This window comes from Plecotus auritus (assembly GCF_963455305.1).
Source record: "Plecotus auritus genome assembly, chromosome: 2".
Classification (NCBI taxonomy): domain Eukaryota; kingdom Metazoa; phylum Chordata; class Mammalia; order Chiroptera; family Vespertilionidae; genus Plecotus; species Plecotus auritus.
In genome coordinates, this window is record NC_137771.1 from 174,958,429 (window position 1) to 174,981,764 (window position 23,336).

The 23,336-nt window shown below is 46.4% G+C and overlaps 1 protein-coding gene across 1 annotated transcript in view; it reads left to right on the forward strand.

Annotated features, from left to right (window-relative positions):
• Positions 1 to 8,950: 8,950 nt before the first annotated feature.
• XXYLT1 (xyloside xylosyltransferase 1) overlaps positions 8,951 to 23,336 on the forward strand; it is a 162,203-nt gene continuing 147,817 nt past the window's right edge. The window contains exon 1 of the mRNA XM_080655456.1: positions 8,951 to 9,545. Coding sequence (XP_080511582.1) covers positions 9,042 to 9,545 — 504 coding nt within the window. The 5' untranslated portion in view covers positions 8,951 to 9,041. The remainder of the gene's footprint in view (positions 9,546 to 23,336) is intronic.

Consider the following 23,336-nt stretch of genomic DNA (forward strand, 5'->3'; position numbering starts at 1 on the left):
ATTTTACACAAAGGCTAAAGGTTAACTTTTGAAAACGATGAGCTACTTTTCTGTATGTGTTTACTTGTGCTTTGTGGTATTTTGGATCATTCCAGGCATAAAGACTTATTATTACATGTAATATTTCTTGCTATCTCTGAAAGGGGCTATTTTAAAGAATGTATAACCAACACATCATTTACTTTTTATTAGTATGTAGAGGATTTGTATCTAATTCATGAATGTAGTTTTACTGTAGTTTGTCATTGTAAATGAAACAAAGTACATTATCTTTATAGTTATTCTAAAATGTACATTATGTAAGAATTGTAAATATTACACTTGATTAAATACTTTGTATGTTGAAAAAATTATTATAAGTCAATAAAAATTTCACCTCTGGCATAGTTCTTTCATGCTCACATTTTCACTTTATTGTAAACTACAACTTCAGGCTTATCTGTTAACAACTGTCATGTTTAAGATCCTATATTCCTTTCCAACCCTGTCAGATCCATCAGATTGCTCCCATTTCCTGATTGCTTCAATAAAGAAATCCATTTTGATCTTTTAAACATTCTCTTCTGCCTGATCACAGTATGGCTCCCAATTCACTAGATAAAAATCACAAAGGCTTTTATGGGGCCCTAGCTTTTTTTTTTTTTCTTTCCATTATGATTGACATATATGTTGAAGTTTCTAATCTAAACAACACATTCACACTCAGTCCTTTTAGTAAACAAAAACATGTTTTTATATGGATTGAGACAGAAGGAATGGAGGGATTGAAAGAACAGATCTGGAGGTGAATTGCCTGCTTTTGCCTTTAAAAGCTAATTGAAAGCAAACACATAAAACTTTTCTGTGTGACTTGCTTTATCCCACTTCATTTCATTTTAAAAATAGTTCTGTGAAGAAGAGAATCCACACCACTAGTCAGTAAATGTTTTAAATGAAAACAAAGCCTGCTTTTTCATTGTAGAAAAATGTTTAAGTTGCAGTAAGTAAAAAAAGAAGATAATCATCCATAATTCCGTCATCTGCCCATGCTGTCCAGTGTGGTGTCCACTGTGGCCATTGAAATTTAAATTAAAGTTACACAAAGTTAAGAGTTTATCTGTTGCACTGCCTTGTGGCTGCTGTTTGTTGTTTTTTATTTCAGAAAGGAAGGGAGAGGGAGAGAGAGAGAGAAGCATCAATGATGAGAGAGAATCATTGTTCAGCTGCCTCCTGCACACCCTCTACTGGGAATCTAGCCTGAGACCCAGGCATGTGCCCTGACAGTGACCTCCTGGTTCATAGGTTGACACTCAACTACTGACCCACACTGGCCGGGCTTTTGGCTGTTTTGAACATGGCAGATAATATAACATACCCAGCATCATAGGAAGTTCTATTGGAGAGTACTGAGGGGAAAACTTACTTCCTTGGCATATGTCCTTATAGACCTTTGGGTATGTGTATTTATATACAATGGGATCATACTGTTTTGTTACCTGCTTCTTTCGGTTAATAAATGGGAAACAAATTGTTAAGTCCTTAAGTATTCTACATCACTTTGGGGAGGATTTTAAAAATGTTTTATTACGAAAAAATTCAAACATATAAAAATAATAACTTCAATAGCTATTACCTCTTGGCTGGCATTTTTTCATTTGTACTTCCACCCATTTTTTTCTCTTACCAGATTTTAAAAAAACCAAATCCCAGACATTGAACCAGGAAATTATTCAGTATGTATTTCTAAAAAAAAAAAAAAAAAAAAAAAGCAAAGCATAATACCACATTTTTTTTATTTTTTAGAGAGAGAGAGTGGAAGGGGGGGAGCAGGGAGAGAAAGAGATGGAGAGAGGCACATCGATTGGTTGCCTTCTGCACTTGACCTTGGCCGGGGTGAGATGGAACCTGCATCCCTTTTGTTTGTGGGCTGGTGCTCTAACCATTGAGAAACACCAGCCAGGGCAATACCACACTTCTTTAAACTAAAAAACTATAGTCTATATTCAAATTTTCACGATTGTCTCAAATGCGTGTGTTTTTTGTTTTTTTTTTAAATAGGTTCTCCAAATCAGAATTCATGTTTCATTCATTGCAGTTGGCTAATAATGTCTCAAGTTTCTATAGGTTCTATTATTTTTTTTTTAAAGTTTCTACTTGCAGAGAAACCAAGATGGCAGCATAGGTAAACACCTAAACTGCTTCGCACAACAATTTCAAAACTGCAACTAAAAGACAAAACGTCTATCACCCAGAACCACCGGAAAGCTGGCTGAGTGGAAGTTCTACAACTAGAAGGAAAGAGAAAAGAGCATTGAGACGTGCACAAGCGCTGAAAAGCTGAGGTACGGAGGCGCGTGAATCGGGCTGGCGGTGGGCGACTGGGTGCACTGCTTTTTTCAACCCGAAGGGAGACAAGCTCCTGATTACTCCGAACTCCAGTTTCTGGAGAGATGCAGGGGACCCAAACTCCTACTGGGAGAAGCTGGACTGTCTGCCATCGGGTCGGAAAGTGAGGGTGACTTTCTTTCAGAGGTGCGCCCAGCAATCATTGTTTACTGCGCTGGGGCGCGGGATGCAGGGACTTGGAAAGGAGGAAACGCAGAGACGGCTAACTGGCAGCCATCGCTGTTTGCCCCGCCCTAGCCTAGTGACTCCTTGAGACCCCGCCCCTCACAATCTATAAACCCACCCAAGCTCCACACAGCGGCTTTTGTATATAAATGGCCTGCCCTATCGCAGCTTAACCTAACAAACTGTAGCTCTGGTCAGACAGCTCCAAAACCTCCAAACCCCAAGCAAAGGAGAAACTGTAGTTCTCGCTGTAGCTCCTGCTGGGTGACCTCAGACAGTAGCTGACCTGCACCCCATTGGAGATCCAGAAGCTAGTGTACCTAGTGGTCAGTGTGAGACACCAGATTTCAACTACTCAAACATCCATAAGTGACACATTCAAGAGGCAGACTCAGTGAGCACCAAAGCCCCACTGAAACAAGTCCTGCCCCATAAGCATGTCTCCAGCACAGCAGTTCTTCCATTATAGACACAGCGGATCCTCACAGCCAATTAGCCTGGAGGTCAATTCCTCCCAGTGACACCAACAACAATCAAGACTTAACTGCAACAAGGCTGTACACACAGTCCACAAAGGGGTGCACCAAGAGTGTCCACCTCAGGTAACTGGGAGGCTGACCCACTGGGCCATATAGGACTCCTAGCAAACAAAGCCACCCTACCAACTCAGGGAAGCAGCGAAAATGCGGAGACAAACAGATCACAAACCAAAGAAATGGAGGAAAACAAATGACTGGATATAGAGTTCAAAACCACGGTTAAAAGGTTTTTCAAGAATTTTCTAGAAAAGGCCGATAAATTTAACGAGACCCTCGAGGATATGAAAAAGGACCAACTAGAAATTAAACATACACTGACTGAAATAAATATTATACAGAGACCCAACAGCAGACTAGAGGAACACAAGAATCAAGTCAAAGATTTGAAAAACAAAGAAGCAAAAAAACACTCAACCGGAAAAGCAAAAAGAAAAAAGAATCCAAAAATTTGAAGATAGTGTAAGAAGCCTCTGGGACAACTTCAAGCGTACCAACATCAGAATTATGGGGGTGCCAGAAGAAGAGAGAGAGCATGATACTGAAAACCTATTTGAAGAAATAATGACTGAAAACTTTCCCCACCTGGTGAAAGAAATAGACTTACAAGTCCAGGAAGTGCACAGAACCCCAAACAAAAGGAATCCTAAGAGGACCACACCAAGACACATCATAATTAAAATGCCAAGGGCAAAAGACAGAGAGAATATTAAAAGCAGCAAGAGAAAAACAGTTAATTACTTACAAGGGAGCACCCATACGATGGTCAGCTGATTTCTCAACAGAAACTATGCAGGCCAGAAGGGAGTGGCAAGAAATATTCAAAGTGATGAATAGCAAGAACCTGCAACCAAGATTACTCTATCCAGCAAAGTTATCATTCAGAATTGAAGGTCAGATAAAGAGCTTCACTGATAAGAAAAAGCTAAAGGAATTCATCACCACCAAACCAGTATTATATGAAATGCTGAAAGGTATTCTTTAAGAAGAGGAAGGAGAAGAAAAAAGTAAAGATAAAAATTATGAACAACAAATACATATCTATCAACAAGCGAATCTAAAAATCAAGTGAATTAAAAATCTGATGAACAGAACAAACTGGTGAATATAATAGAATCAGGGGCATAGAATGGGAGTGGATTGATAATTCTCAGGGGGAAAGGGGTGTGGGGGGTACGGGAAGAGACTGGACAAAAATCGTACACCTATGGATGAGGACAATGGTGGGGAGGTAAGGGCAGAGGGTGGGGTGGGAACCAGGTGGAGGGGAGCTGTGGGGGGAAAAAGGAGAAACAATTGTAATAATCTGAACAATAAAGATTTATTAAAATTTTTTAAAAAGTTTACTTGCATTTGTTGAATACACCATTTTTATTGAAAGCATCATTTTAGTTTAGCCCCTTTATTATGAACATTTGATTCCAATTTCTTGGCATCATAAACCTAGCTCTGCTTTATCCTTTTGTCTAGATATTTGAGTACAGTCTTGACTATTTCCTTAGAATGATTTCCTAGACTGCTGGTTCACAATGGGTGGGTATATTTTTGTGGCTTATTCAGTGAGTCAGGCACCGTGTTAGGTACTAGGGATATAATGGTAAAAAGGTAGACACTTCCTGTTTTCTTGGGAGTCTGCTTTCTTGCAACAGAGAAAGATGGGACCGGCTAATTTATAGATGGCCTTCAGGGGATTGTGGAGGATGGTGCCTCAGCCAGACATGGGTTGGTTAATGTTTAGAGACCACTTGTTGAGGCAGTGACATCTAAGCCAAGGTCTGAAAGAGGTTGGCTGGGTGAAGGTCTAGGCTAGTGCTTTTCAAGCTTTATTCTGTGAGACAATCACCATTGAGGCTCAGGCTCACTGAAGATAAGTAGGGCCTGAACCTTTATATTTTCACTAAGCCCTCCAGGTACTTCTAATGCCAACCAAAATCTGAGAACCACTATCAGGGAGAAACATTCATTTGGATAGAAAAGATAACTGAAAATTCTTTTATTTATTTATTTATTTATTAAATATATTTTATTGATATTTTACAGAGAGGAAGGGAGAGGGATAGAGAGTCAGAAACATCGATGAGAGAGAAACATCGATCAGCTGCCTCCTGCACACCTCCTACTGGGGATGTGCCCGCAACCAAGGTACATGCCCTTGACCGGAATCGAACCCGGGACCCTTCAGTCCGTAGGCCGACGCTCTATCCACTGAGCCAAACCGGTTTTGGCTGAAAATTCTTTTAGAGGCCATAAAGATTTTAGGATTGCCATTGGGTCCTCCAGAAAAGTTGTACCAATGAACACCCTCATCTGCTGTGAAGGAATGTGCCTAGTTGACAATATTGGGTAGTAGTCAATACAACAGCAAAATCTGATAATCTACCTAACGTTACAGATGTGGAAATTATACAACAGGAAAAACCAATCACCTCTAATCTATGGTCAGAAGTCAGAGAACTTGGCCGAAGTTAAAAGTAACAACGAAAGGGTAATTGTGCCTACCAAAATTCCTTGTCTATTTAGCCATATTATACACCCAGATGTATCTATTTTAAGCTGAGGAAATAGCACATATCACCATCTGACATCCTACATTATTTTTTGTACTTGTCTATTTCCCCCACTACAATGTAAACTCCACGAGGGCAGGATTCTTGTTTTTTTTTGTTTTCTCTTTTATTGCTGTATCCTCTGATGCTACTATGCTTGGCATGTAGTGTAGTAGTCACTTGGTAACTACTGAACAAATGACTGGCTACTACTTTCAACTTACTGTTTTAGATTCCAGGCAATAGCATTCTTCAGGAAGCTGCAAATTAGTTTTTGCTAAGAATTGGGAATAAGGAAATCTTGAGATAAGATCAGTTCCTTCCTGTATCAACTGATTTTCTATGTAAAATTTAAATTATCTTGTTACTCATTTCTTATTCATTAATCCTAGTAGTACTGAGGTCTTAAAAAGGTCTGAAGAAGAAAATATTTGTTGGATGAATTCTAGAATAAGTGACAGAGGAAAGAGCTACCTTATTGATGGTGTAGGTTGGAGGCTTAAAAGGCACAATTTGAGAATTATTTCTCCCTTATAAACAATCATTAGAAGAATAATATAGCTGTAGCACACTGCTGTGGGGATTCTGTGGAACATGTAATGAAGTCTTAATGGAGATACGGGTTTAGTCTTTGTAAATACCCACGAAAAGCTATGATTGCTAAATTGTATTTTGGTATTTATTGGCTATTTAGACTTTCTTAAGAGCTTGGCATTTCTAGCATATTTTATATTTGTTTACTACGTGTTAGGTACAGTTCTGCTTTTTTTTTTTTTTTTTTTAAAGAAGGGTTTTTTTTATTTTTTTATTTTTTTATTTTATTGATATTTTACAGAGAGGAAGGGAGAGGGATAGAGAGCTAGAAACATCGATGAGAGAGAAACATCGATCAGCTGCCTCCTGCACACCTCCCACTGGGGATGTGCCCGCAACCAAGGTACATGCCCTTGACCAGAATCGAACCCGGGACCCTTCAGTCCGCAGGCCGACGCTCTATCCACTGAGCCAAACCGGTTTCGGCTACAGTTCTGCTTTTTAATCTATTTCCTCTCATAACCCCATGAGGCATAGGTACCATATTAACCCCATTTTGTATATGGGTGTAATTGCAGCTCAAAATTTAGTAACTTGCTTGATGTCTCTCAGCTTGTAGAGGCACAGTGGTCTTCCAGTGTGGCAGTCCAGCTTCTTAACTTGCTTTAAACAAGCAAGGCTCTCTTAACCACTGTGTCATCTGCCGAAGATTGTGGCACAATACACACAATACCGAGCTCAAATTACTGCTTTCAGTGCTAATCTTGGCTAAAAGCTTGAGCTTTGGAAGCAGTGAGATTCGGATTAGGGTCCTGGTTCCATTACTCATTAGCCAACTAGATTTGGGTAATTTATTTGTCTAACTTTCCGTTTCCTCTCTTGTAAAATGCAAATATTACCTCTCAGAGTTGTGATGATTACATGAATCAAAGAACCTGTTACTCAACTGAGCTAATTCTGCTATTGGGTTTTTTCGGTCTTTTTAAAAAAGGTGAGTAGTATGCATTGAACTTGCTGCCAAGCCTGTTTCAGAGGTCCAATGTTTTTCAGAAAAGTGTTGCTGTGGTTTAAAAGAACTAGTGTTAAAAATGAGATGAATTATGGTCTGGGAACCACACTTTGAGGAATTGTTGTGATGTACTCCAAATCTCACAAAGGACGCTTCAAAAAAAGTCAAATTATGGAGTCATTTATTAAAAAAGCCGGTGGCTGATGAAGGGCAAAAGCGCTCCAGACCTCGCAGCCCCAAACAGCTCACTACATCAGGCTTATATTGGCAGAGTATCACAAAAATCACAAAAGTATTGATTACATCTTTGGGTCTGGAATGAGGAACCTGTTTCGCGAAAAAGCATTTTTTTACAGAAGCGAAATTGAGCAACTTAGTTATCTAAAATATCTACGAATCACTGAATCAACAGAAACACATTATCTGGAACCACCTGGGCGATTTAGAATAATTGTGCTGTCTAGATTCTGAGATCACTGAGTCAACCGAAACTCAGTTATCTGTAGCTGCTGAGACAATTTAGGATCACTATCTGTCCTGGGTCCTAGAGGAATGTGCTTCGATGACCAGTGAGATCACAATCAATGGGATATTCAAACCGCCATCAAGGGAGTATTCAATCATACATAAGTTCAGAAAATTAAAATAACTCTTCTATTATTTTAGCAAGCAAATGAGTACAGAAGCCAAATAGCAGGTTAAGTTAAGATTAAAATGACCATACTTCAGAATAATGGCATGGCACAATAGACTGGTGAGTTTTTCTATGTGTTTTCATCTCCACCTCTTCAAGCACACAGACCATTTGTACATGTTTACCAGGTACTTACACGCTATGGTGTATCATCAGTCCTTAAGAGATTGAAGTTAATGAGTTTTTATATAGTTGACAGTTTCCAGCTGTCTAGGGGCAAAGCTGCCAATGTGTGTGTGCCCTTGGAGAATTTACCTAAATGTCCCTTAGTTTAGAATTTGCAAAACTACCTGGTACATATTAAGGCTTTTTAAGTGTTGAAGTAAAAACCTTGTATGCATATATGCATAACCCTAGGACACAGACAATAGGGTGGTAAAAGCCTGGGGTGGGGGCCGGGCGAGCTGGAGGGGGTCAATGGGCGGAAAAAGGGGCCCTTACGAAATACTTTCAACAATAAAGATTTAAAAAAATAATTGGTATTACAATCTCGGTATTACTCCTTTGGGGCTCTCTGAACTATTCAGAAGTTTTGGGCAGCGGGGTCTCCCTGCTGGCCACATTCTTTAGATACCTCTGGTCGCCTCAAGAGATGACAAGTCGGGTGAAAGGCTTTTTCTATCCACCTCAAGTGTCAACCCTACTTCACTGTGAAATGGGGAAGGAAATTGCTAGTTTAAATTCCTCAGCTCTAGTTGGTCTCCAAGATGTGAGGAGTCGGGAGAGAACTGAAGCCTCAAAGAAATTAGGGAGGAAAGGGTACAGAGATAACATTTTCTCTTTGTGCGTGCAGTTTAGTCTTTGCTAACCGAAGGTCCTGCGTTGGGACCTTTTAAGGCAGAGCTTCAATCCTCGCGTCTGTGGCTAGGCACTTAAGAGGTTAAGTTTTCACAGCTCAGGCGGGCCTTTGGCATTCTCCACCCCCTAGTGAGTCCCTGCTCAGATCACACTGCCGCGGTTCATCCCGGCTTTAAAACTTTTGAACCTAGGACCCAGCGGCTGCCCGGCAGCTCTGGCCACGCCTCCCCGCGCATCAGCGCCCTCGGATTGGCTCAGTGCAGCGTAGCTCCGCCCCCGCCATGGCCGCCGCCCGCCGGTGGTGCAGCTAGTGGCTGCCGGTATACGGGTTTCCGCGGCTCCTCTCCGGTTGCTGGGTGCCCGGTCCTGGCCGCATGGGCATCCTCCGAGGCGGGACCCCGTGCGCTCGGGCCATGGCGCGCCTGGGCGCTGTGCGTTCCCATTACTGCGCGCTGCTGCTGGCCGCGGCGCTCGCCGTCTGTGCCTTCTACTACCTGGGCTCGGGCCGGGAGACCTTCTCTAGCGCCACCAAGAGGCTGAAGGAGGCCCGCGCCGGAGCCCCCGCGGCGCCCTCTCCGCCGGTGCCGGAACAGGCGCGGGGGTCCGTGGCGCCCGCCCTGGGTGCCAAGGCCAAGAGCCTGGATGGCGGTGGGGCCGGGCCGGTGGACTACCACCTGCTGATGATGTTCACCAAGGCGGAGCACAACGCCGCGCTGCAGGCCAAGGCCCGCGTCGCGCTGCGCTCCCTGCTGCGCCTTGCCAAGTTCGAGGCTCACGAGGTGCTTAACCTGCACTTCGTGAGCGAGGAGGCCAGCCGCGAGGTGGCCAAGGCCCTGCTGCGGGAGCTGCTGCCGCCCGCCGCCGGCTTCAAGTGCAAGGTGAGCGGGGCCGCCGCTGAGGGCTCCCGGCGGTTGGCCCACCGCGTTCCCAGGGCGGCCAGTGTGCGCGCCAGGCCAGATTCCAGGGGTTGTGAGGGGAGTGCCTTCATTGCGCTGCCCACTGCCCACTGCCAACGCCTCTGGAAGCCTAACTACTCACCACCACCGCCCCTGCGCCCCCACACCCCCGTCCGAAATGTGCTTTCACTGCGAATTGAAAGTATTATCCGTGAGCCCCATGCACTCAGCTGGTGCAGGAGTGGAGACGCGGTGTTAACAACCCTGACCAGAACTCCATCCCCTCCCCATTAACGGCGGCCCCCTCGAGAGAATCAGCACACCCCGTCTTTGCTAGCATTGCGAGATTCAGCAGTACCTTCAGAGTCTGCATCTCTTTTTATCCTCTTAGTCTTTGACTTTTGAGGGTGAAGCAGGTCATTTGAAGACACCAGTAGTCATCCTGTGTAGAGTCTATTGGACAGGACCTTTCTTAGTGAGGCTGCGTGAATTGTTGAAGTTGCCCCAACATTTCTTCTGGTTTTTAAGGTATTTCAGTTGGTCATCCTCAAACCCAGCCAGTGTGAACCATCTCTTCCCCTCTCTGGGCCCCTTCTTTCCCATCCTCAAGGATCGTGAACTCATTTAGGGTTGCTGGTTCCTCCAAGGGAGCAAGAGAAAGAAAGCTGCAAGAGGTACAGATGCCATCTGGGGAGAGCAGAGCTAGCTAGCCAACTTGTTGCAGGCTGGACCAACCTTTCCCTGTCACATCAGAGACTGGGATCCTGGCTTAGTGTTAATTGCCTTAGTCAAATTGCTTGCCTCATTTTGACCTAGTAGCTGCACAGAGGGGATCCGAGGTTTGATTTTTGGATAGGAATCGTAGGTGATCGTAAAGGATGGAGACTGATGTTGGTGCTGGGGAGGCAAGAATAATGTCCCATGTATTTGTGCCCCGTAAATGACTACGGGGAGCTGTTGCCAGGATCCTGCAGGCTTTAGGGGTCTGCTGTGGCTTTTTGTTGCCTACAGAATCAAGTCCTCGTTTCTTGGTAGGGCTATCTGTGTTGTGGGCTTGGACATCCCTTCCAGCTTTGATTCTCATCCTTCACCTACATGCACCTGAGATCATAACTGTGCCGAATATGCCTTTACACAAGCTGTACTGTCTGCCCGGAATGTCCTTCCTTGCCTCCTGAGCCCTTGGCTACTCTTTCACCTTTTTTGAGAGTGTCCCTAGACTAGGAGACAGTCTGGGCCCAGGCCTCCACAGCTCTCCATTCCTGCTTCCCCACAGCATCAAATGTCTGTCCCCTGCTTATCAGGAACACCCACCATAGTCAGGGAAGGCCACCCAGGCCTGGACTTTGTGTTGTAGGAGGCCAAGAATCCAGGGCCTGGAGCTTGTGGCTGCAGGGGCCCTTGGAATCTTCCAATTGGAGGTGGGGCCTGGCAACCTGTCCTAGGTGATCCTTAGGACTCTGCTGTTTGAGAAATGCTGCACTAGTCCAATGGAAAACACCTAGGGCTCTTGATCATAGGGCCAGTCTGGGCGGGAGCTGTGATTTGACACCAGACACCATCCTGAAGAACCAGCATTGTCATCTGTTCACTCTCTGTGTTAAAGGTAGCAGCTCAGGCCCACTGCACATCACTACCAGCTCTCTGCTATCCCTCATCCTCAGCTCCAGCTGCAGTTGTTGCACACCCAGTGCTTTCCAGCCTCCATGCTTGTTTATGTCATTCTACTGTCAGGATGCTTTCTCTCTCCATCTCCAAATCTTGCCCATCTTCAGATACTATCCCCTCCTTGGGGGGTAGGGGGGACATGTCTTCCTCTTCCTCCCTGTGTACCTTCTGGTACTGTTACAATATCATATTTCCCATCCCTATGCATAATGCTCGGCACATAGCACCAGAAATATTGGTCCAGGGGCAGGTCCAGCTTGGAGTTTGTTTTATGTGTTTCTCTCCCTCTACTGGGCCCAGTTCTCACAGCCATAGCTGTCGCCCCAAGTCCTGGCGGCAGCTGCAAGTGACCTGAGGTATTAACACCACCCTGCTGAGGTATAAGGGGTGAGAGTTTGGGGGCTTCTAGCCAGATGGTCAGATAAGGGTTTATCAGTTCTAGCAGAAAATTGCTCCTATTCACTGGTCCTCTGCTTTCAGCACAAATGTTATATTTGCTTGGTAAACTTTTCCTGAGGTCTCACTATGCTCTGTCATAGCACCAAGTACTTCTCCTTAGTAATACTTATGACAGTTGTAATTACATAATTATTGAATTAATTATTTGTCTGCCTTTCTAGACCATAAACTCCTTAAGGACATGGACCCTGATTTCTCTTAAATATTGTATCCCCAGCACCAAGCATCATGCCTTGTATATGGGAGTGCGTTTTTATACTGAGAATCATTTTCCAATATTAATTAGGAAGAAGGAAACTATAAAAATCCTCACCCTGGTTGCATCAGAAGTGTGTTAGAACATCTTGGGAAACCCTTAGGCTGAGCTTTAGGACTCCACCATGTCTGCAAGATTCAGAACAGGGCTACAGTGAGCTAGCATAGGACTCATGCTCACGCTTGGAGGTCTCTTCTCAGGCTATATTCAAGTGACACATAACTATTTTTTTGCTGAAATGATTGCAGAAATAGATCATAGACCTATTAGTTATTAGTGACTTTAGATTATATTGTGGTTAAATAAATAGCTAAAAAAACCCCAACACATTTACTTAGTTGTTTCGACTATTATGGAAAGTCTTTCAGAGTCTACTGGCTTGTCTAATAGTATGGAAATATATTATTTGGATGTTTATTTTTAAATAAACATCCAAACCTGTGTTTCAGGTACCAGGTAAGGAGTTGCTTCTAGCCTATTTAATATGTCCATGGACTGTACATAGAATCACCTGGGGACAGCTACTAAAAATACAAAATCCCCGCCCCTGTCTGTGGGTCCTACTCCTCTGGGTGGGCCTGGGAATCTGAGTTTTTGTGGGGCTGCGGAGGCAGACATGGGAGTCACTGCTGTAAAGGATACAGGAGTGCCTGGTGCTCTTCTGACATCTTTCAGACTCAGCTCCAGGATTCTGTCCTGTGCAGCCGGGAGCACACGGCCTGCACCTACTAGACATTCAGGAAACATTTGACTCCACAGCTCTGGTCCATCCAGGCTATCCTGGTTCTGCTGGCCTGGGAAAGGCTGCCACATTCACTTTGCTAAAGTGCTGATGTTATCGTACCACTTCCACCCAAAACCTCCTGGCTCCTGGCTCCTGGCTAACAGTCATCCCAGGGTACTCCAGCATTCCAGACCCTCAGCAGCTGGCTTCAGCTTCCTTGTCCAGCCTGTCCTCCCTGAGCTGTAGGACGAGCTTCTGAGCCCTCTGCTGTCTCTGGAATCCTACACTTCTCAAACTTAGGTCGACATTTTTCTCTTCCAAAACCCTTCCTTGCTGTTGATCAGGTTTGATAGAATATGCCATGAAAACCCCAAATAGAGCCCAGCTGGCGTGGCTCAGTGGTTGAGCGTCGACCTATGAACCAAGAGGTTATGGTTTGATTCTCGGTCAGGGCATATCCCCAGGGTGGGACGTGCAGGAGACAGCTGATCAATGATTCTCATCATTGATGTTTCTATCTATCTCTCCCTTCCTCTCTGAAATAAATAAAAATATATAAATAAAAAACAAAAACAAGCAAGATTGAGCTTTATTTCTCATCTAAATGAAGTCCAGAGGTAGGCATTCCTGGGCCCTTCGTGAAGTTTTCAGGGTCCTAGGCTCCTTCCAATTCTCTGTTTATCCATCTCTGGCGAGTAGCCCTTGTCCTCATGGTCAGGTTGGCTGCTAGAGATTTACTTATCACACCTGTGTTCCAGCAGCAGGATGGAGAACCAAAGCAGAGCACCCCGTTTAAAAAGGTCAGTTAATCAGGGAGGAGAGGAGGGCAGGTTTTGGGGTAATCAGCCATCTCTGCCCCACCCTTCAGGAGCCCACGCTGCACTTTAAAGCCCCAAGAATGACCAAGACCTACTGGATGTGGGCCTCTGAATCCAAAGCTGCAGGGGACATAGATACAGGTCAGGCCCAGCCTGTGCCATCCAGGAACCCATGTCACTTAGCATCACACTCATGTACATCCTCCCCTGCTGCAAAACTCACTGAGTGGGGCATGAGATGGTCCTGAGGGAGAGAGACATCACTGAGTTTCAACCCCACTTGGCCAGTTACTAGCTGGGTGATTGCCTTGCCTCTAAGGGCCTCCTTAGCCTCCTCTGTAAAAAGAGAAACACCCACCTCACATGTGGTGGTGAGGATTAAACGGCACTGTGCTGTAATGCATTCAGCCCAGTGCTGCTGTGTTGGCTGTTGTGTGTCCAATCTCACAACACGGTACTACTCTGCTCACTTCTGGGAAAATCAATACGACGGGCAGGCCCCAGTGCCCCCGCATGACCCTGTGCCATCTCCTTCCTTTTTGGGGTGGCCAGTCCCCTGCAGAGGCCCAGTGAGGCTCTTTGAGCCACCATTGGCATGCCTTTGGAGGAGTACAGCCATATTGCTGCGTTGTCGTGTTTCTCCTGTGCTATCACTGTGTTACAACTCAGATGTTAACTACTCAGAAAGGCCTTCACTGAACCCCTTTTCTAAAGCAGCCCCCACTCTCGTTATCTTTCTCATCACCTTATCTGTAGCACATGTTCGCTTGTTCATTCATTCAACTGATGTTCTGGATTGCTTGCCCTGTGCCAGGCACTGTTCTGGGTGCCTGTGAACAGCGGGAACAGAACCTAGTCCCTGCCCTCAGGCAGCCTACGTTCTGGGGTCGTGGGGGATGTGTGGGAGGTAGACTTTAAACACATAACCAGTACATGTAGAGTGAGTCAGGTTGTGATTAGTCGTTTAGGGAGAAGTCAAGAGGATGAGGACACATGGAGTGTATGTGTGTCGGGGTGGGGCAGTGGTCGGCAAACTGCGGCTCGCAAGCCACATGCGGCTCGCGAGCCGCGGTTTGCCGCTCTGTTGACTAATGAGTTTGCCGACCACTGGGATAGGGGCTTAATCACAAGGAACAACAACAGCCTGTAATTATTGGAATCGAGAGTCTAGGTCAGTGGTCGGTAAACTCATTAGTCAACAGAGCCGCAGTTTGCCAACCACTTGGGTGGGGGTTGTTGGCTGTTTGGTGTAAGTGGTCAGGGATGGCCCACTGCTAAGGTGACATTTGAGCAGGGACTGAAGGAAGTGAGAGTGCGAGCTATTTGGACACCTGGAAGAGAGTGCTTGTCAGAAAGGCCTTAGGTAGGAGTGTGCTCCGAAAGTTTGAGAAAATAACTGTCCTCTTTGTTTGCAGTCTGCCTCTCCCTACTGGAATATAATCTCCATGAGGGCAGGACATAACTTACCTTCTTCATTTACTGAGGTGGATAGGAACCCCATCATTGCCACCCCTATTTCTGGCCTGGTTGGCAGTGATACACAGACACAGGGAGCAGGAGCCGCCTAACCTGGAACATAAAAACCAGACAGACTTCTGGAGGGACAGGCAGCTCTGGAGAGCCACTGGCTTCCCTGCAGGGTTGGGCAGGCTCTGCAGGCAATTCCAGGGCTGGGGAGAAGAGGCCAGGTCAGACATACCTCCCACACACGCCCATCAGGTCAGCTTCTCCTCCTGCCTTAAGGGAGGCATTTGTGTGTGCCCCGAGGGGAGGAGAGATGGACGGGAGCAAGAGGCCAGGAGTGCTGGTCTTGTGGAGCATCCTCCATGTAGAAGGCATGAAACAATGGAAATGGAGGTGCTCCCTCTTCCTCCCATCCCCATTATATTCTTAGCACTGTTCCTGGCACATTCTAGGTTCTCAGTAATATTTTATAGTTGACTAATTGATGGCTGTGTTAATTAAACCGAAGAAATCATAGTGTACTTGGTGATCTGCCCCTCATGCATCAAACTTCAGCTTCCCTAGAGCATGAGGCTGGGTGGCGGCTCAGTCTCCAGATGACAAGTGAGGAATAAGAAGGAAGCCACGTGCATTCCATCCTTAAAAGCGATGGTTGGATTCCCAGAGCAGTGTATGCTGAGGACTAGAATAACAAGACAACAGCTAAAGCTCTCTGTGCACATTGGGGATTTCTGGAGGTTCTTTTACTGCAAGAGCAAAACTGTGAGTGTCTTTGAAAAGAAGAGTACCTCAGCTCATAGTTGGGGCTTGAAAGAAGCCTGAGTGTAAGGACCTTGATGCTGGCTGTCTCACTGAGTTAGCCAAAGACAAATAGGTGACACTGAGATGCAGGTTCCCAGCTCGTCATGGCACCAGCATGAAATGTTTGAATAGGTTTCGATAGTCTGCAAAAAGGTGATCAAAGAAATGTGTCCTGAAATGAGAGGCTCATTGAAAAGATGACATTTTATACTATAGAACTAGAGGCTCGGTGCATGAAATTTGTGCACGGGGTGGAGGTGGGGGGGTTCCTCAGCCCCGCCTGCACTCTCTTGCAATCCGGGACCCCTCGGGGGATGTCTGACTGCCAGTTTAGGCCCGATCCCAGCCTGGCCTGTGGGGATTGGGCCTAAACCAGCAGTTGGACATCTCCCGAGGGATGTAGTAGTGCGCCAAGTGGCAGGCGGCCAGGGAGGAGCCCGAACTGGGGCTAGGCGCTGTACCGCTTGCACTCATCCCAGCCCACTGCGTCTGCTGCCTCCGCTCGGTAGTGCTGCTGTGGAGTTGGGAGAGGCTCCCACCATTGCAGCTGCGCTCACCAGCCATGAGCCCAGCTTCTGGCTGAGCGGCGCTCCCCTTGTGGTAGCACACTGACCACCAAGGGGCAGCTCCTGCATTGAGCGCTTTCCCCTGGTGGTCAGTGCACATCATAGCAAGCTGATCGACTGGTTGACTGTCTGCCCCCTGGTGGTTAGTGCACGCCATAGCGAGCGGTTGAGCGGCTTTAGCATATCATTAGCATATTAAGCTTTGATTGGTTGAACAGCCAACAGGTTGACTGGACACTTAGCATATTAGGCTTTTTTTTTTTTTTTTTTTTTTTGCTGGGCGAGGCTTATTTATTTATTTTTTTATTTTTTTATTTTATTTTATTTTTTTTAAATAAATCTTTATTCAGATTATTACAATTGTTTCTCCTTTTTCCCCCCATAGCTCCCCTCCACCCAGTTCCCACCCCACCCTCTGCCCTTACCTCCCCCCCCACTGTCCTCATCCATAGGTGTATGATTTTTGTCCAGTCTCTTCATGAATCCCCTATAGCCCTTTCCCCCTGAGAATTATCAGTCCACTCCCTTTCTATGCCCCTGATTCTAATATATTCACCAGATTATTCTGTTCCTCAGGTTTTTAATTCACTTGATTTTTAGGTTCACTTGTTGATAGATATGTATTTGTTGTTCATAATTGTTATCTTTACTTTTTTCTTCTTCCTCTTCTTTAAGAATACCTTTCAGCATTTCATATAATACTGGTTTGGTGGTGATGAACTCCTTTAGCTTTTTATTATCTGTGAAGCTCTTTATCTGCCCTTCAATTCTGAATGATAGCTTTGCTGGGTAGAGTAATCTTGGTTGTAGGTTCTTGCTATTCATCACATTGAAAATTTCTTGCCACTCCCGTCTGGCCTGCATAGTTTCTGTTGAGAAATCAGCTGACAGTCGTATGGGTGCTCCCTTGTAGGTAATTAACTGTTTTTCTCTTGCTGCTTTTAATATTCTCTCTTTGTCTTTTGCTCTTGGCATTTTAATTATGATGTGTCTTGGTGTGGTCCTCTTTGGATTCCTTTTGTTTGGGGTTCTGTGTGCTTCCTGGACTTGTAAGTCTATTTCTTTCACCAGGTGGGGGAAGTTTTCAGTCATTATTTCTTCAAATAGGTTTTCAGTATCTTGCTCTCTCTCTTCTTCTGGCACCCCCATAATTCTGATGTTGGTACGCTTGAAGTTGTCCCAGAGTCTTCTTACACTATCTTCAACTTTTTGGATTTTTTTTTTCTTTTTGCTTTATCGGTTGAGTGTTTTTTGCTTCTTTGTATTTCAAATCTTTGACTTGATTCTTGCATTCCTCTAGTCTGTTGTTGGGTCTCTGTATAATATTTTTTATTTCAGTCAGTGTATGTTTAATTTCTAGTTGGTCCTTTTTCATGTCTTCGAGGGTCTCGTTATATTTATCGGCCTTTTCTAGGATATTCTTGAAAAGCCTTATAACCGTGGTTTTGAATTCTATATCCAGTCGTTTGTTTTCCTCCATTTCTTTCGTTTGTGATCTGTTTCTTTGACGCCACATTTTCACTGCTTCCCTGAGTTGGTAGGGTAAATTTGTGTGCTAGGTTTCCTATATGGCCCAGTGGGTCGGCCTCCCCAGTTAACCTGAGGTGGACACTCTTGGTGCACCCCTTTGTGGACTGTGTGTACAGCCTTGTTGTAATTAAGTCTTGATTGTTGTTGGTATCATTGGGAGGAATTGACCTCCAGGCCAGTTGGCTGTAAGGATCAGCTACGTCTACGCTGGGAGAAGTTCGGTTCTGGAGACAGCCTTATAGGATTAGACTTGCCAAATTGCAATAGCTTCTGTGCTCAGCTTGGATGGGGTGGAGTCTCAGGGCGGAGCAGACAGTCTTGGCTTCCCGTCAGCCTTGCCCTTGTGCGCACGCGTAGACCTCTGCCTTCCCCAGCTCCCGAGTCTCCGCCCTAGAGTCCAGACTCCCCCCACAAGAGCGTGGGTCCCCAGGGGCTCGCCTGGAACTGGGGTTCAGTGCAGTCAGAACTGGGGCCCAGTGCAGTCAGGAGCCTCTGACTCCCTTCCACTAGGGAAAGCCTGTGGCAACCTCCGCAGCCTTTGTGCGCACTGGCACGCGCACACCTTCAGACTTCTGCCTTCCCCGGCTCCTGAGTCTCCGCCCGAGAGTCCAGACTCCCCCCACAAGAGCGTGGGTCCCCAGGGGCTCGCCCGGAACTGGGGTTCAGTGCAGTCAGAACTGAGGTTCAGTGCAGTCGGGGGCTTCCTTCCCCCTTCCGCCAGAGAAAGTCAGCCAGGCTCTCTGCCGCCCTTCCTCTCTGCGCGCACAAAGACCCTTTGCCGTACCTCCAATTCTCTGTGAGCTTTTCTCTTTCCTTCTAGTTGTAGAATTTTCACTCAGCCAGCTTTCCTGTGGTTCTGGATGGTGTCCGTTCTGTCTTTTAGTTGTAGTTTTGAAATTGTTGTGCGAGGCAGCAGTTTAGGTGCTTACCTATGCCGCCATCTTGGTTTTCCTCCATATTAGGCTTTTATTATATAGGATTTAGAGAACAGTGTTATTTTACCAAATGCGTTTTAAAAGTGGAACTCTTTTAAATTATAATATGTTCATGAAACAACTGTAGTAGTTTGTGTACCAGTGCATTTCCCGTGGAAGACTTTAGTTCTGGATCTGTAGGGAATAACTTTGTATAGTGTTACTGTATTGTATACAATAAATTCTGGGTAATTTCACAGGTATGCGTTGAGATCACAAGGTAAAGCCAGTAACATAGGCCAAGGTTCATCGTATAGCTGAAACACATTGATACAGGGGTGATCAGTAAATGCTATGGGGGCTTCAATGTACAGATGAAATGGTCCAGCTTTGGGCACCATTAATGCTTTGTGATGTCCGTACTGTTCTCTGTTTTCATGGGCCATTTTAAAGAAGACAATGATAAATTTTTTGCAATTAAAAAATGCACATACCATTAAATTCACCCTTTAAATTTTACAATTCAGTAGTTTCTTAAAATATGTTTTCATTGATTTCAGAGAGAGGAAAGGAGAGGGTGAGAGGGATAGAAATATCAACCCTTTGTATGCCATAAGTGTCTATAGACGCAAGCGGTTGTTTTTTTTAAAATTAAATTCAAAATATCATGGCGTGTGGGGATGGTTTTCGTTTTGGACACATGGCAGTTAACTGGTCAAAGATGAGAGAGAATCTTTGATCAGCTGCTTCCTGCTCATCCCTACTGGGGATGGAGCCCACAACCCTGGCATGTGCCCTGACCAGGAATCGAACTGTGACCTACTGGTTCATGGGTTGATGCTCAACCGCTGAGCCACACTGGCCAGGCCACATTTCAGTAGTTTTTAACTTATTCACAAGGTTGTTCAATTATAACCACTAATTCCAGAATGTTTCATCAACCCCAAAAGAAATCTTATACCCATCAGCAGTCATTCCCCATTTCCCTTCCACCCACCCCTCCCCCCCAGCCCTGGCAACCACTAATCTGTTTTCTCTCTCTATAAATTTGCTTATTCTGTACATTTCGTATAAATGGAGTCATTGAGTATGTAATCGTTTGTTCCTGGCTTTTTCCACTTAGTGTAGTGTTTTCAAGGTTTGTGTGCATGTGTCAGTACTTTCTCCCTTTTAATGGTTGAATAATATTCCATTATATGGATATACCAAACTTTACTCATTCATTAGTTGATGAACACATTTAGGTTTCCACTTTTTGGCTATTATCAATAATTTGTTGTGAACATTCATTTACAAGTTTTTGTGTGGATATATGTTTTTAGGTCGCTTGGGTATAAACCTAGGAGTGGAATGGCAGGGTCATATGGTAATTTTGTTTAACTTTTTGAGGAACTGCCAGCCTGTTTTCAGAAGTAGTTGTACCATTTTCATTCTCACCAGCAATGTGTTGAGGATTCCAGTTTTCTTCACATCCTCACCTGTTCTTGTTGTCTTTTTTATTATAGCTATCCTAGTGGGTGTGATGTAGCATCTCATTGTGGTTTTGATTTGCATTTCCCTAAAGACTAATGATGAGATGATTATATATTGATAAGGACAAACAAATGAATTTACTTGGTATTTTTCTTACCTATTTACTAAAATGCATTTTTCAAGAAAAAACAGGTACCTTGACTCTCCTCTCCTCACCCTGCAATGTTTCCCTGCAAACACTGGTATTTCGAAGAACATGGTTTGGAAATTTCTGATAGGTACTGTCATGTTCTACCTAAAATGAAAGAGGAAGTCTTACTACTGTGAAGCGGGGAGGGGCTGAGAACGGGCTTCCTCTTAAAAAGGGGGAGAATAATAGTACAACAGTTTTCTTCCAGCACTTCAGAGCTTACAAAAGTGCTTTCACCAGCGTCTCATCTGGGCATCACTGTCACCCATAAAGGCATCCCCAAGTCTGAGATGCCTGGTGTCTTACTTGATTTCCCACACTAAACCATGAGGCCGGACTAGGTGACATGCTTGGGGAGCAGGAGACACTACAAGACAGGGAGTGGTGCGGGGTGGGCTGTAGCCTACCTCACAATCTGTGTCATCTCCCAGCCCAGCTGCCCCTAATAAATACATTCAGTCTGAGCAAAGGCTGCTTGCTGGAAGTGCAGCTTCAGTCTCACTCACTTCACAGAGCCTTGCAGAGTCCACAAGCATTGGAGCGGGAAGAAAACTCTGGACCTCTCTGTGCAGCCAGCCCTCCAGTGAGCTGACAGACCCGAGGTGGAGTGACAGCGACTTATTCAGGTCCACCCAGAGCTGGGTGAGGACCAGCCCAGGCCCTTTCCTCGACTGTTTGAGGGTCGGTGTTATCAGCAGCTTCTGGCCCCTTTTGGAAGGGGAGGTGAGAGCCAGCTCACCCTAACTCCCACGGCAGAGGCAGAGTAAGGGCCTGGGCCTGTTTTCACCCATCTCAGCTGGGCCTCATCTCCCAGATATCTCTGGCTGGGGAGTGAAGGCATCACACTGATCTCCCGAAGGCCAAACTTTTGTAGGTCCCTCGGGGTTGATTTTCTAGCTGCCCTGTGCCTGAGATCGTCAGGGGAGCCAGTATCGGGGGAGCAATATTCATTGGAGGAAAACCTCATGGTGTGTCCTGCTTGGAGGTGCGCGCTGGAGGGAGCTCGGGAGCTGGAATCTGCGCAGGCCTTCCCGCCTGGAGGAGGAGGAGTTGCCTTTCCTGCGCGTCACCAAGCCTCCCTGAGACCCAATCCTGGGCGGAGTGCTCTCCTGCCCCAAGTCTGGGTCGCTTCACTGCTCTGACGAGCCGTGTGCGCCGCACTGCGCGGCCGCTGGAGGGCGCCGTTGCACCATGGTTGCTTGGCCGGAGCACGGCGCCTGGAGCCCGCCCGCGCTGTTTCTGCCACCTTGCAAACCCAGGGCGTAAGCAGAGCAGTTTTTGTTCTTTCTCCACTAGCATCCGTCCGGAACAGCTCCCCCAGTGTTTTAGAAAGGAAGACTGAAATGAAAGGTTGTCTGCGCGGTGATTGTGGGCGGTCGTTTCCTTCCTGCGTGTGGTGTAAACCTGCTTTGATGAGGCCTTTGAAAAGGGTGGTTGCAAAGCTGGGATGGTTGGGTCCTGGCTGGAGAGGCCTTCAGCGCTTCCCTGCAGTTCAGCAGAGGGAAGAGTGTGGATGGGGACGGGTGTAACTGCGCACACGAGCCTTCTGGACCCTCCTCGGTCCGCCCTGTGACCCCAGCACAGCCGAGTTTCCACAGGCGCTGGCTCATCCTTTCTGCTCCATCTGGGGTCTCAGCACACCTAGCATGTGCCCTCCGGGTGTGGGGAGGCAGGCTTCCTCTTAATAAGGGGAAATGTGTCGCTTGCAGCTCTGTGTACTAGTAGGTGGGGCCCCTCTCACCCACCACTAGCTCTTGCGGCCCAGGCGTTTAGTGGGAAGTTGGGGGAGTGGTCCAAATCCCTGAGACGCAGGCATGGTGGGAGGGGTACAGTGACCTGCGTGCTGATCCTGGCAGGCAGCGTGAGTGTGGCCAACAGGTGGGCTTGGATTCCCATCGCAGGGCCACCGTAGTGCGGTGAATGGGAGCGTCCCCAGTCCGTCTCTGGCCGGAGGGCTGAGAAAGGAGGCCTCCTGCACCTATGGCCCCACGCAGGCACTCAGAGGACTGGAGGGCAGGGAGTACCTGGAAGGGCTCCCTGCTTTCCCTCCTCACACCTTTCCCTGTCCACGGCTCTTGCCTTTGGCCTCCCAGCCACACACTGGCCCGTGGGCTGCTGAGGACTGGTCAGGATGACTGGGGCAACCTCACCTTCCAACCCTCGTCTCCAGCCAGAGAGCCCTGTCACCTGGCACAGAGCCTGCCTTTAACTTAATGTCTTACAAATGAAAGCCATTTGTTTTATGTAGTGGGGTAATTGCAGTTAAGCAGCCCTATTAAGTGATCAAGTCGGGCGGAGGATTGTCCCAGAGGCTGGCCTCTGTTGCCCTTCTCTGGCCCGGCCTGGGCGCACCCTTGTTCTTTCTCTCTCACTCAGCTTACTGCACTTCCCACCAGCAGCAGCCTCTGTCCTGAGCCTGCCAAGGAGAGGCCCCGGGGCAGGAGCGCATGGCTTGGAGCCCAAGACTTGGGCTCAAATGAGGTCTGTGACATTTGGGAGCAGTGTGGCCCTGGTTGTAACCCCCCTGAGCCCCCATCCCCTCACACACGACCTTACAGCTGGAGGGCTCTGGTTAGTATGAGGGATCTTAGAGGACCATGATGTTTTGAGCCCCACCTCCCTCATTTGGCAGCAGGCCACCAGAGGTCAGGGCTGGAGGGAATTGGAAAGGCCACGTAGTCCTGTCCCTTCCTATTACCTATTAGGATCCTGGGGCCCAGAGTTCTAGGCCACACGGCTTGTCAGTGGACAAGGGGTCTGGGACCAGGTCTCCTGCTCCTGCTCTCGCCCTGCCTGCTGTCCCTCCTGTTTATTTCTGAAGCCAGTTCTGGGTTATGCTGGTCTTTCTGTGCTTGTTTGCCTTCTGCTTTTGCTCCTGGCCTGACACATTTTTCTCATCCACCGGTGACT